Here is a 13,011-nt window from a genome sequence, read left to right on the forward strand (position 1 = left end):
CAGGAACAGCTCGGAGCCCTCAGCAGGCACCGTGCAGCAGAGCACTCCCACCCTGTGCAGCATCTCTTAACAGCAGGCAGGGTCAAGGCAGACTGAGATTCCCATACTCTGCTCCCTCTAGCTGCATCCAACAGGGCAAGGGCAAGCCCAAGGGCATCCCGTCCCTGCACACTGCGCTCCCTCCTCCCCAGCCATGCAGGGGGTGAGGTAGATGAGGGGCCTGGCGTCTGGCCAGCACTTGAGCAAGTTGCAGCTTTGACTCAGGCACAAGCCAGAGGTATCTCCAACATCTATCTTGTGCTCTCCACCACGGGACTTCCTGCCTCGTCTCCACCTTCCAGCAATCCCTGTCTTCCTCCTTTCACAGGGTCTTGAGAGCGAGGATTGGAAATACCTGGTTGCAAAGGCTCCGCCGCCTCGGTGCTGAATGTGGGCAGCTCTGGAATAGCGCTGCTGGGGGCAGACGGTGCGATGCCGGGGCCCAGATCGGCACTGTACATGAGGTCTGCAGCAATGCCGGGCAGGTCTGGCAGGTAGGATGGCACGTCGATCTCAGGGACCTGGCCCAGATCTGGCACGTAGAAGTAATTTTCAGCTACCTAAAGGAAACCCAGAACAAAAAGATAAGGTGGTGACTACGCATGTGCTTTTTCCCTTGCAGCAGGGGGAACTGCAGGGACCAGCCTGGGTGTCAGTCAGAGCTGGGCTTGTGTGCCTTCGTACAGTGGCCACTCACCAGCTGCCCCTACTACTCGGTGCTTTGCTCCTGTGGCAGCTCCCTGTGCTTGGAAGCTATCCCCTGCAGACCATGCTTGGAAAAGGCAGGCTGCAGGAGGAGGAAGAGGTGCAGGACTCCTTCCTAGCTTCTTGCAAGTGGACTCTATCCTCTCCCACAGTTCTCAGGCACCAACTTTTGCAGCCTACACAGGGCAGTCCCTTCTTCAGAAGAGAATGGTACCCGAACAGTTTTGGAGATTAAGAGGCAGGAGAAGCCCAACCAAGTAGTCAGAGGTTTAGTTTTGTGCTTCACACAGAGGCAAAACAGTACCAAAGGTGCACTGTGAATCAAGGGCTTTGTTTGCTGTACACACTGCTGTCACCTCCACTACAACGTGATGAGCAAAAGGCTCTCAAGGCTCCTTTCCCCAGCCCCACACCACACATCTAACCATGTACCAGCAAAGCTCCAGGTATAGCCTGGGGGTGCGGGGGCAAGGTCAGTCACCTGCTGGGACAGCTGGGTTGGTGCACTGCCTGCCCCGTGCCCACACCAAGCACAAACCCTTTGCTGGCTGGGCCTTCTGTGTGCACCAGCAGGTGCACCTTCCCAGCAGGAACGATGCGGCACAGACCTCCTCCCAGGCACCTTTCAGCCATGGCACCTCATCTTCACAGAATCATAGAATCATAGAATCATGCCCATAGGTGGGCAGGGACACCTTCCACTAGACCAGGTTGCTCAAAGCCACATCCAGCCTGGCCTTGAAGACATCCAGGGATGGGGCATCCACAACATCTCTGGGCAACCTGTTCCAGTGCCTCACCATCTTCATACTCCTCACAAGGCTCAGGAGTTAGCACAAGGGGAATTACCCAGTGATAGAGCCCCCAGAATCCTCTAGAGCCCTGAGGTCTCGCAGCAAGGTGAATCGATAGTATATTACTCTTCACACACCACCCAGCGATGGCTTGAACAGAGACAGGTTTGAGGGGTTTGTCATCCAGGACTTCAAGCTCAAAAATGAGCAAGGTCCTTCTGCTAAGAGACACGCTGCAGCCCCATGAGGGGCCATTCTCCTACCTGATCTCCACCCTACAGAAGCCCTCTCCTCTCAGAGCTAAGCACAATCCCCTGAGGGGCAGCAGCTGTGTCTCACCTGTCGGTCCAGCTGTCCCCTCTTGGTGATCGAGAGCGGAGCATCGAAGAGCTTCTCTTCCGTCTCTGTTTCCAGAGCCACATGGGTTTTGGTCACTGCTCCAGCCAAAGGATCCAGGAAAACATACTTCTTGTACCTAAGGGTAGAGGACAAGTATTTCCATGGTGCCACCCTGAGTCAAGGCCAGAAGAAACAGTGGTCCCAAGAAGGCCTTGGAGATGGAGAACTCCAGACTCACTCATGGAACATGTTAGACCTTCCAGTTCCCTCCTTCTAGCACCCTTTTCCTGCCTTTCCCCTACACAAGCAGGAGTCAATCAGCTCCCACACTGCCAGTGCAGCCTCCACATTCACCCTAAAGCAAAGCTCCACTGCACTGCCACCATCCCCAAGCTTGTCCCTTCCCACCACCTGGCCTGAGACTGTCCTACAACCTGCAGCAGGACAAGAGTCTCTCCTGGTGACCTGTTACTCAAGGGGTAAGAGGAAATATAGAGGGAAAATAATCTGTGGCTCAGGAGAAGAAAGTGGAGATCCAGCAGCTGAAAGTCAAGAAAGGCTTCAAAAGGCTCCTCGGTATGGGCAGAAGGAGGAAGCATGAGACAAAGCCTCATGAGGAAAGGGACTGCAGTGAGAGGCAGGAGACATTAAAGCAGCAACAGCGCAGAGTGTTGCTGTGAGGAACCGTGGGGAGAAGGAGCAGAACCTAGGCAGGCACATGGGGCAGAGAAGTGCAGGAGTGACAGCAGCTCTCAAGGCCAGAGGGGAATTATTACAGGGGTGTGACAAGAATAACCTAGGTCAGGGAAGTGCAAGGTTGGGCTGAAAGCAGGTGATTGGAGGATCAGGTGCAGATAAAACAAATCCTTCCACCCAAGGGGAAGAGCCGGGAAGGAAGAGTTGCTAGCTGGAAGGCAGTGGAGAGGTACCAAACCCTGTCCTGTCAGGAGCCTGTCCTGTCAGACCCGCAGGAAAGCAGTGACTGCTGCCCCTGGGGAAGGGAAAGTTCCTCTGAGGGCAGCAGGGGCAGGTGAACAGCACAGCCCTGCTCCAGATCTCACAGGTTCTCGGTGGTGTTGAAGAGCAGCAGGGAGCTGAGGGAGCTGATGTTCCGGGGGAGGCTGCCAAGGCCTTCCTCTGCATCATCCTCCTGGTGAACTCTGGTGCTCACACACACAGGAAAGTACTTGAGCTTCTCCTGCAAGAAGACAAATCACATGTAGTAAGACACTAAACCCACAGCTGCTGAGACAGCTCTCCCCAGCCACCACGACCCACGCCGCTGGATCCACCACACGGTCCGAGAACCTTACTGCTCCCTCTCACCTCACTTTGAGCAAGGAAGCACATGGACAACACTGCAACCCCACACCTGTGACAAACAGCAGTTCAGACTCATGGAATGTGCTTTTGGTGCTGTGGGAGGGTCATGCTGAACAGGTCTTGCTCTGGCAAAGACCCACCAAAATAAAACCACTACTCTGGCTCTACAGCCAGAGGCGGGGATCGCGCACCACAGCCTAAAAGGCATTTGTTATGGTGTCTCCAAGTAATAGGCACTTTCATGCAGGCAGAGTCCCCCAAACATCTCTATCACCTATCTCTATCTCTGCTGCCTTCGGTGGATGTTTTAAGAGATGTGATCCCACCGGTGGGGTACGCAGGGAAGGCAAAGGAAAAAGAGGTTGGGAAAACGGGAAAACCAGAATGCCTGCACTAGGCAAGAGATCAGGCAGAAGGGAGTGCGCAGGGTGGAACGTGTGCCAGATGGTTTTGCAAAGCCTGAGGGATTTGCAGGAGTTTTCAACTCTAATGAACTGAAATCTCCTCTCTCTCGCTTCTAAAACTTCATGCATAATATATAGAGCTCCCTTTAGAAAAGGACTTATTGCATCTGAACTGCTTGACTTTTATATAGAGCAGCAATTGCCATCCCAGATCAGACCAGCGTTCCAGCCAGCGTGACAGCGCCCACTGCCAGATGCTGGAGGGGGGATGAAGCTCACACTTGGCTGCAGAGGGAAGAAAGGCATCAGTTCCTGCACCCAGAGACAGCCTGGGATGGACAAACCTCCACCCCTGGCCCCTCCCCACACTTTTCCTCAGCCCCTTCACATCTCCTGTTCTTTCTTCACAAACTAGGACAAGCAGCAGCCTGGCAGCTGTGAGGTGCTAAGCGTTCATACCGGTAAGTGTTCATACCAGGTAAGTGTTCACACCAGAAGAAACCAGAGCACTAACCAGGACAGTTTGTCACGACCACTTCAAACACAGCTCCGCACTGCCTCGCTACGTCCAGCATCCCTGCTCCATCCCATTCTCCGAGTCCTTCCTCCCTCCCTGTACTTGTACGTGGAAATGGAGACCACCGTCGGTTGAGTTTTAAGATATCTCAGCACCATAAACAGTTTCTGCTGATTGAAATTTCAGGCTTGAATTTGGTAGCCAGAAATCCTGGGAAAAGGCTTAGTCACGGCTCAGTTAATCCACTAAGAGTTTGTATGATGCTCTGAGTCTATAAAAAGCTGTAAGAAAAGACCTGGGAGGTTTTGATTTAAATGTGTTTTCCCCCCAAATAACACATTCCAACTTGTGAAAAATATACTGAAATAAACATCTTGAATTTTTACAGCAGCAAGTAGGCAAAAATATATAAATTGATATTTAGAGACCACAGAAGCAGAGATTCAGAAATAAAGGTTCTTTTGATCATTAATATTCATTTCCCAATGTTTAATTTTTTAAGCATGAGGAAGTACTGACGTTTTTGCTAGAACTGTTCACACACACTTAGCCCTCAAGTCATATATATATTTTTCTAATTTTCTCTTTGTAGATTTCAATTAGCACTGGAAGACTGTGCGTCACTTTAAGGGCGGAGTGAGAAACCAACCATTACCTACGTTTACTTTCAAGTCTCATCTAAGGCAGTTATAAAAGCACTAAGCGTGAGCATTACTCTGAAACAGGAGGCTCTACGTAACCCTTTTAATTTAAATGCCACCACAGTGACTAGATCTGTTTTGAAATTTAGAACAGCTACCTACTGTCAATAACATCCTGCAACTGTGAATTCCACAAGTTAAGCTGCCCTTTAAAAATGAGATTTCTTATAGGGACATTAAGGCCTCAAAGCTGAAGGTTCAGCAACCCTGACGTACTGAATGCTCAAACACTCCGGCCTGGGGTTTGGCACCTGGCCGGATCACACCCCTAAGGATGCTGCATTTCCAGGCATTTTATTCCCTAACAGCCTACAGCTAAAAATACATAGTCACTCTGGTTCTTAAGTTTGATTAAGCACACGCTCTTACAAAGGCAGAGCGGGGTTTCTGGGTTCATACACCAGAAACCCCGCTCCCCTCGTGCCGGTGGTGCGCAGAGGCTACCTGGGAAAGCACCTGAAGGTGAGCAAGTGCCAGCAACCCAGTTCAGGCTCTTCATGCCCGTGGGGGAGGCAGAATTCACACGGACGTGCCCAGGTACTGACAATTCTGCAGCCTTGCAAAGCTAGTCCAGCAGTGGGCTGTAACTTTCGCTTGGACCTCTTCCCAAGCCCGGGCAGACCATATCTCCCACCTCATTTTCCAGCCTCCTGAGGAGCACGTGCAGGACCTGAACACAGGTCCCACCGCAAAGGCAGCGCTGGAGAAGCCCCAGAGCCAGCTGACTGTTCCACCCTGCCTGCTGCTACCCCAGCAAGGTGCAAAGCAAGCAGTTTTCTGGGTGTCCTGCAAGGACCCCGTTTCTGGCACTCTTACTCCTCAGTGCTTCCCTTACCAACAGGGACTAAACAGTCTCTTCTCAACAGCCAAGTTTTCACCTGCGTGGGATGCAGAGGGGGAAAGAAAAGTTTCCCAGGAGGGAAGCACTAAATAAAACTGCAGAACCACGCACATTTCCAACTCAGCTGCTTTCCCCCCAGAGCACAAACCCCAAGCGCTGAGCCCAGGCTGCCGCCGCTTCCCCTCGAACTGACACCAACAGAGCGTGCTTTCCGGGCGTGCGTGCGCCAGCAAAGTTAGCAGAGGCCGCTGTGACCGCTCCCAGCAAAGAGGCCCTCGTTAGAAGTGAAAACAGGCAGCGAGCCTCTGATGAAAGCCCTGAATAATTGAGGAGGGCATAAATGCAAACATTAGGCTTCCCTCTGTCACATTTCATTACTGCAAGGCACATCAGGCTCCGAGCTCAGCTACGGCCGGGAAGGGCCTGTCCCCCTGGAAGGCGGTCAGGGCTCAGCTGCACCCAGCCCCTCGCAGCACGCCGGCTGCTCCTGGCTCGGGCCCCTCCATCGCTCCTCAGCTGACGGCCTCTCGCCAGCACCGCAGACTCCCCCTGCCCCACGGAAGAGCTGCAGGAGCCGGCATGTGCTTGGCAAGAGCAACAAGGCTGCTGCATGAGGTAGGGTCAGCAGAGCCAGACCAACAACCCAAGGGAGGATCGAAAGATGGGTCACAGGAGGGGAGGAATGAATACAAACATCCCCCGGGGTCTGCAACGAAGTCCCTGTGGTGATGTCAGCCCTGGTGACAAAGGGCAGAGCACGGCAGTGCTACTGACAGCGGCCGGGATGGGGGTGTAGGCACCAACCCATCGGGCTGGGACAGCATCTCCCCTCACTGCCTACCTCTGCTCCCCTAGACAGGCTTGGGGATGGGGCTACTGTCCAGCACAGCTGGAATCGGCTCCCCCTGCCCGGGATGGGGGCAGCAGATCCCACGCAGATCTGCCCCACACTACTGCCAGGGCTCGAAAGAAGCATGAACCCTGTCTGCCAGCTGTCCATCTGGCTAGCAACCCTGCTCCCCTGGCCTGGCTGAAATATTCATAACTGCCTCACCGTGTGGTCTCAGCTCCAGCAGAACTCAGGAAAGTTTAGCACGATAAATTATTCAGTGGTAGCTTTATTTTTGGGCCAAGGCACACAAGGATGAGGAAGGAAGTCTCTTCAGGGGCAGAGAGCAGGCAAGTTCTCCTGTCCATCTCTAAGCTGCCAGGAGGAGCACATCTGCTGCTCCTGGCACAGCATATACACAGCAATTTTTAAACTCTAAGCACAGCAATTCTTTCTCCTCTCCTTCCAACCTGGGGATGTTGACCCAAAACGTTGGGGAATCCTTTGGCAGCACTTCCTGCCACACCCCACCACTTCTCACCCCTCCCTAAGAAGCCCCTCTCTGCCACTCAGTCTGCAGCCTAAAAGGGAACTCAGTGCTTCAGGACCTCCTTCAACAGCCCCAGCTGCAGACATCTGTGCTACGGGCACATCTGGAAGCCCCAGCTGTGCCGGGTACTGATTGAATCGGCCCCTCTCTGAAGGACTGGCAACCTACAGCAGCTGAATAGAAGGCAAAGGAGAAGCAAAGCACAAACAAAAGATGTAAAGAAGCAAAATTATTTCTGCACTCCCCGCTTCCGATGTAAAATGTATCTGGGAATCAGGGAGTTCCCAGAGCGGTACTTTCCAGCTATCCAAGTACAATACCCAAGTGTGATGCTTTCCTGGGACAGAAACACACCCTAATGACTTCTTTTTCTCCTGACACACTCAACAGCACTTTTACCTTCTCACCATCACATATATTAGAGCCTTCAGAAACTATTTGTCAAACAGTTATGACCCTGATCCCGGCGGCCTTCCTACGCACAGTCGAAGCCTTAAGGCCAGCAGCACCCCCCCAGCACTGCTGCAAGCAACTGGCAGTCTCATACACCCCGCAACAGACAAACTGGGAAGGTGCTCTGCTCCCAGCCTATATCCTAAAATAGTAGAGGGTGTCCCTGCCCATGGCAGGGGTGGTGGAACTAGATGATCTTTAAGGTCCCTTCCAATCCAAATTATTCTATGATTCCTCAGAGACTAACAGCCTCCCAGCTTGTCTTTGCTTGCTCATCTTGAGGTCTGGCCTCCTCCTCTTTACCTGCAGAGCTTTCTCATCCAGCACTCGGTGCTTGCTCTGAATCTTGTGTCTTGGCCATTTCTGTTTAGCTGGGTCTTCTGCACCAGCAAAAATGGAACTGTACTCCTCCAGTCGCTCAGGGGCTGGGTACTTGGCACTGGAAAATACCTGCGGAGAGACAAGGAGGGGCTGAAAACTCGCAACAACTAAGCAATCCTACACTACAGAAACAGAGTGGAGTAAGCACACAATCTGCGCGGCCGGTGGGAATGGACAGTCGTGGAGTCAACGGGCTCCTAAGGGCTACCTGCATGGACCCAATCACACATGGGCTGTCTCTTCCGAAAGTACAAGTGCCAGAACATACATACACCAGTATTAGGAGATCACAGGCTTCCACTGGCAGGAAGGGAATTTGAAACACTATATTAAATGGAGAAAAAACAGGCAAAGAAGAGTTTTCACCAGTTTTACATGGCTCAACAAGATTAAGATGCACTACGGGGGGCAGCTTTCATTCCAATAGCCAAAGTGTCTATTGCCTCAAGTGAGAGGGTCCTGGGCTTAGCTCAGCACATGCCTTTTCTCATTCTCAGGGAGAGGCTGGGGCAGCAACTTAAACAGGCCTCATAAGGCCATGAGCTGCGTGGCTCGTGAGCCTACAGATCATTAGCTGGCCGAGGCAGGAAGGGGATCCTTATGCTCAGCAGCAGGGCACGGAGAAGTGGGCAGCAGCTGTGGCAGCCAAGCACTCGCTCTTCTCCAGAGCTTGCATTAGGAGTAAAGAGGGGGAGGGAAGAAGGGAGGCCACGAAGCCTTCACAGAAGTCACTACCTTAATAGCCTTCTTGCTGCCCTTTATCTTCTCAATCTTCGCTTGGGCGAGTGTGACTCTCTCACCGATTGCCTGAAGCTGTGCCCGGCTGGCCTCCACCCGCTGAGAGATCCTAGGAGACAAGCACCTTTCTTAAGGTGAAGAATCCACAGCCAGAGACTTCTTTTTAACAACCAGCGCCCAGGCCCTCAGGGAAGGCCGTGAATCTCGGTGGCCTGGATTGTTTCCTAGGGCAAAATAGTGCTGGTTGAGATAAGCTTGTCTTGGTCCCATGGAGAGCTTTGTGTGCTCTGACACAAAGGCAGGCCCAGTGCATGGCTCACGGCACAGCGTTCCCGCGGCTGTTTGAGGCACAGCGCAGAAAGGAGAACTGGAGGTTTTCTGCAACACCGGCGTGCCACAAGCCCTTCTCTGCAGGTGCTGCTGACCAGAAAGTCACAGCCAGTTATCAACTGCCCAAGTATGTTAAAAAATGACTTGTTACAAATGAAAGGCAACACAGGCTAATGAGCAGAGTGCAGGACTCACACAGCCTACCCCATCCTCTGCTATACCAGCAGTTTGTTGCACGACTTCTTCCATGTTGCTTCACAGCTTTGTGATTTGGTTTCCCCATCCGTTAAGCAACATTAGGCCCTCGTTTGGAGCAATAAAGCATGCTAACTTGCCAAATTTTTGCGTAACTAGATCAGCAGCAAAATGCTTTGGGACTGAGGTGAAAAGCACTCCAGCAGCAGGGAACAGTGGTCACTTGCTAAGTACCTCTGCGTTCACCACAGGACATACTCCTTTCCCCTAAAGCTTATGGCAGACGTCCTGCATCCAGGGGCACTACTGAAACGGAGAGCATGCCGTGCACAGTCACAGCCGTGCTGCAGGAACGGTCACACAGACTCAGCCAGAGGCTAGGAGGGGCAAGACCAGTCACCAGCCACGGGTAAGTGTGGAGCCACCTCCTCAGGGGACCTTCCCTCCCTCCCCATGCACAACCACCACGTTCTCGCCAGCTTCACGATGGAGAGCTGAGAATTGTTCTGTATCTTCACCCCCCGTAATGAAACCAGCAAAGAGTGTACTTTTACAGCTATACAACCCATTAGGAGGGACAGAACTCCACCTCAGCAATGTTCTGTAGCAACGAGTTCCAGCAGGATCATTTTGTACCTGTAAAGATCAATCTCAGGCATTGTCTTTAAATTGCACCAGAAGTCCCTCTTTGAGAGCTCCCATTCCCCCCCCAAAAAAAAAAACTCTCTATAATTCCTTTTAGTAACAAATTTGACATCAGCAGTGATCCATGATTCCCCATTTTCAACCTGTACCGAATCTGTCTCCTCAAGTATTTTCACTCTGTGCAGCACATTCCCTGTTACAGTAATGGAGTTTGCTAACCCCCCCACCCAGCAGGTAGTGAAAAACCAGCACGTCCAGGCAGCCTGTTCACCTTCTTTCTCCAAACAGCCTGAAGCGTTTCTGTTTGTTGACAGCCATGCTCCCCTCTTTCTGAAGGCATGAAAATCCTTCCATATGTGTATGGCAGGAGAGCACACAGCCTGTTTCTGCTTTATTCTTTCTGGAGTGGGAGATGAGCAAAACCGAACCTCATGAGAGTCTCCCCCTCGGAATTATTCTCCATTTCCCCATCCTTTTCTTTTAAACACAGCCTAACAGCTTGTATTTTGTACTAAGTACAAATCTGTCCATGATTTCCTTCCCACACCCTCCCTCTGTCTCAGCGGAGTAAGTCCGCAACACTTACGCACTTGGTAGGTTTTCGGAGTAGTTTCTGTGCGCTTCCCAGCACCTGTCTGCAGGAAACCCCACGTGACACAGGGCTGTCCCTCTGCCTTGTGCCCTTACGGCGTGAGATGCCTCTGAAGGACCAAGGTCTTCCCTAACTGCTCTCCCAGCAAATTTTCCCACCTCACAGTTCACCTCTTTTCTAGACGTTTCATAATTGTATTGATTGACACTATTTCCAGCGCTGCTTCTGGGGGCATCGGACTATTTTTACTTCCTTCAAAGCTGAAAAAATTGGTCATTTATTTCTGCTTTGCCTCTCTCCCTCAAATCAATGATGCAATTTTCCCTCTCACCTGCGAGTAGCCCTCTGACCTAGAAGAGCTGAACAAAGCCTTCCTGAAGCTCCAAATAAAAGCAAGATATTAATTGCCTTTTAGCCAGTACCCTGCTGACACCCAGACGCAATTCTCAGGGGCTGACCAGGCACATGCTCCTCACCCAGAAGGAAGTGTTAAGCAAGTAGTTGTGCGAGCTCAGGCCCAGAAACTAGTAACCTCCTCCACTCTCCCACTCCATGAATGCGAGTGGGTTGAGTGAGGCAGTCAGATGCTTCCCTCACTCCTGTTCCTGCCCCCCAAACCCTCCCCGTTATCCCTGCTGCTTCACCAGGTATCACCTCTTCCCCTCCCTTCCCACACTCACTTCACTAGCTGTGAAGCTGCAAAGGAGTTTTTGAGGCATCCCGGTTATCCTTACCTCTCACCCTTACCCACTTCCACATTCACCCTCTAAGACACGTGGTTTAGGAGAGGAATGGTGCCCCAGCTCCCTTTCCACGCCCTCCCCAAACACAGGCAGTGCATTGGCTATTACAAAGTACTTCTTGGCACCGGAGTGCCAACACCTCCCACGGCACACGGACAGCTTCAGGGGAAGAAGAGAAAGCCAAGCACCTCTCAGCCCACGGCACTGCATACGTCTTTCTCATTTACAGTTTGCTGGAACCTCTCTGAAAAAGGAGGCATCCCTAAAACCAGAGGAGGACTGGCAAGTACTGTGCCCCAGCTGCCCCAGTAACAGTGCCTCCAGACGGGGAAGGGGGAAGGTACCTATAGCTTCATGCATCCCTACTGCTCACTAAATATAGCTGAGAGGGATTACACAGGAGGACAGTGTCAGGCAGACTGCCTGGGAAAGTTGTCCAGTGTCACCTCAGGAGTTTCAAACCATGATGGTTTCTCTGAGGCACCCTGTACCTTCCCCCATGATCACCAACTCTAGGATCTGCCAGGCCAAACCCCACTGACCACAGGAGATATGCCAAAAACCTTGGGTACAGATGCAGGCACACAACACAGAAGGAATACACATCACTCTACAAATTAATTTATTTGTTGTTAAGCAAGATAACTATAAAAAAAGAATTGTTAAATCCCCTCAAATCCAACTAATCCAAATTCCATCACATGCACAGGCTCCTAGAAGTGCAGGGCTGTTAGGCATGTGCAGTTCAAGATACAGCTGCACGTGTCAGTTAAGAGACAATACACCGTATTGATACTGAAAACAATAGGCAGGGAAACCCCTCCTCATGTTCAAGGGTCCTCCAGCAACCTTCGCGTTTCTACTGCTGTGGCAACTGAACTTACTCCAAGGAGTCAACCTGGTGTTTGTAAAGAAAGGAAACATGAAGGGATGGAGAGGGCTGTTGCCAAGGGTTTCAGGGGCAAGGTGTTTGAAGGAAGGTGGCATTCAGACCTCAACCTCCACTTCAGGAGCGTGTTACTGAGCAGCCTTTGGCTGAAAGCAACTGCCATCAGGGCAGGAGTGGTACGTGTTAATAAACTGGCCCATTACAGCCTCTCAGAACCCTGCGCTCAGACAGCCAAACCCACCACTGGCATCCTGAACCTACCCCGCGCCCATCCTACAGTCACCGCTGCATTACTTTGCTCTCGGTGCTCTTTTCTGCTTGAGAAACCCCTTCAGTCAGATTCAATGCGACTGGGGAGTCTCAAAGAAGCGGGAGGTGCAGGGCAACAGACCCTCCCTTCGGGGCAGGATGCATGCTGGGGCGCAGGATGCTTCAGGACAAGTGAGAAGGGGGACCACAGAAGAAAGAGGAATGCATCACCTGCCTTCAAATCCTGGGCACTGAGCCAAACCAGCCTCCCCCTCTCAATGCTCTTCTTTGGGGTAGTAATACATGTAGCAGATTAAATCTATCTAGTGGATTATCTTTTAATCCATACAGACTTTTATTTTTAATCTAAGCAGATATTAAAGCCAATCTTTCAGCTGCTTTGATTCAAGCTTCCACATTCTCTTGTCCCTCTGAAATCTTTCTGCAGCCAAGCCCCCTGCACCTCACCCCCAACATTTCAATCTTGCTTCTCCATTCCCCTAAAGCTCGCATCCTGCTACCTTGAGCTCTTCTCCATTTGTGGGGCAACTCTCCAAAACACACAGCAGGTCCCAGGAATGCTTCCTCCCACCTCACCAGCTCCCTCCCTGGCCCCATACCCTCTGTCCCACCCGCAGCCATAGAGCAGATCACTTCTGTTAACTCCTTGTAACTCCTTGGGTAATCCTCACGTTCGGGTGGCTACTGAAAGACCCTCTCTGCCGTGTCTGTCTCTGCTGATGGGGAAAACACC

At 51.8% G+C, this 13,011-nt stretch overlaps 1 protein-coding gene across 1 annotated transcript; it reads right to left on the bottom strand.

Moving 5' to 3' along the window:
* Positions 1-290: 290 nt before the first annotated feature.
* On the bottom strand, positions 291-8,723 carry WASH1 (WAS protein family homolog 1; the record flags this gene model as incomplete). The annotated part of the gene is made up of 5 exons (XM_010149972.1): positions 291-599; positions 1,878-2,013; positions 2,939-3,075; positions 7,799-7,945; positions 8,612-8,723. Coding segments are annotated over 5 exons (841 nt in total), but the record flags the coding sequence as incomplete, so codon positions are not given.
* Positions 8,724-13,011: the final 4,288 nt, after the last annotated feature.

The sequence above is a fragment of the Eurypyga helias genome, unplaced genomic scaffold, assembly GCF_000690775.1.
Source record: "Eurypyga helias isolate BGI_N326 unplaced genomic scaffold, ASM69077v1 scaffold39644, whole genome shotgun sequence".
Taxonomy (NCBI): Eukaryota; Metazoa; Chordata; class Aves; order Eurypygiformes; family Eurypygidae; genus Eurypyga; species Eurypyga helias.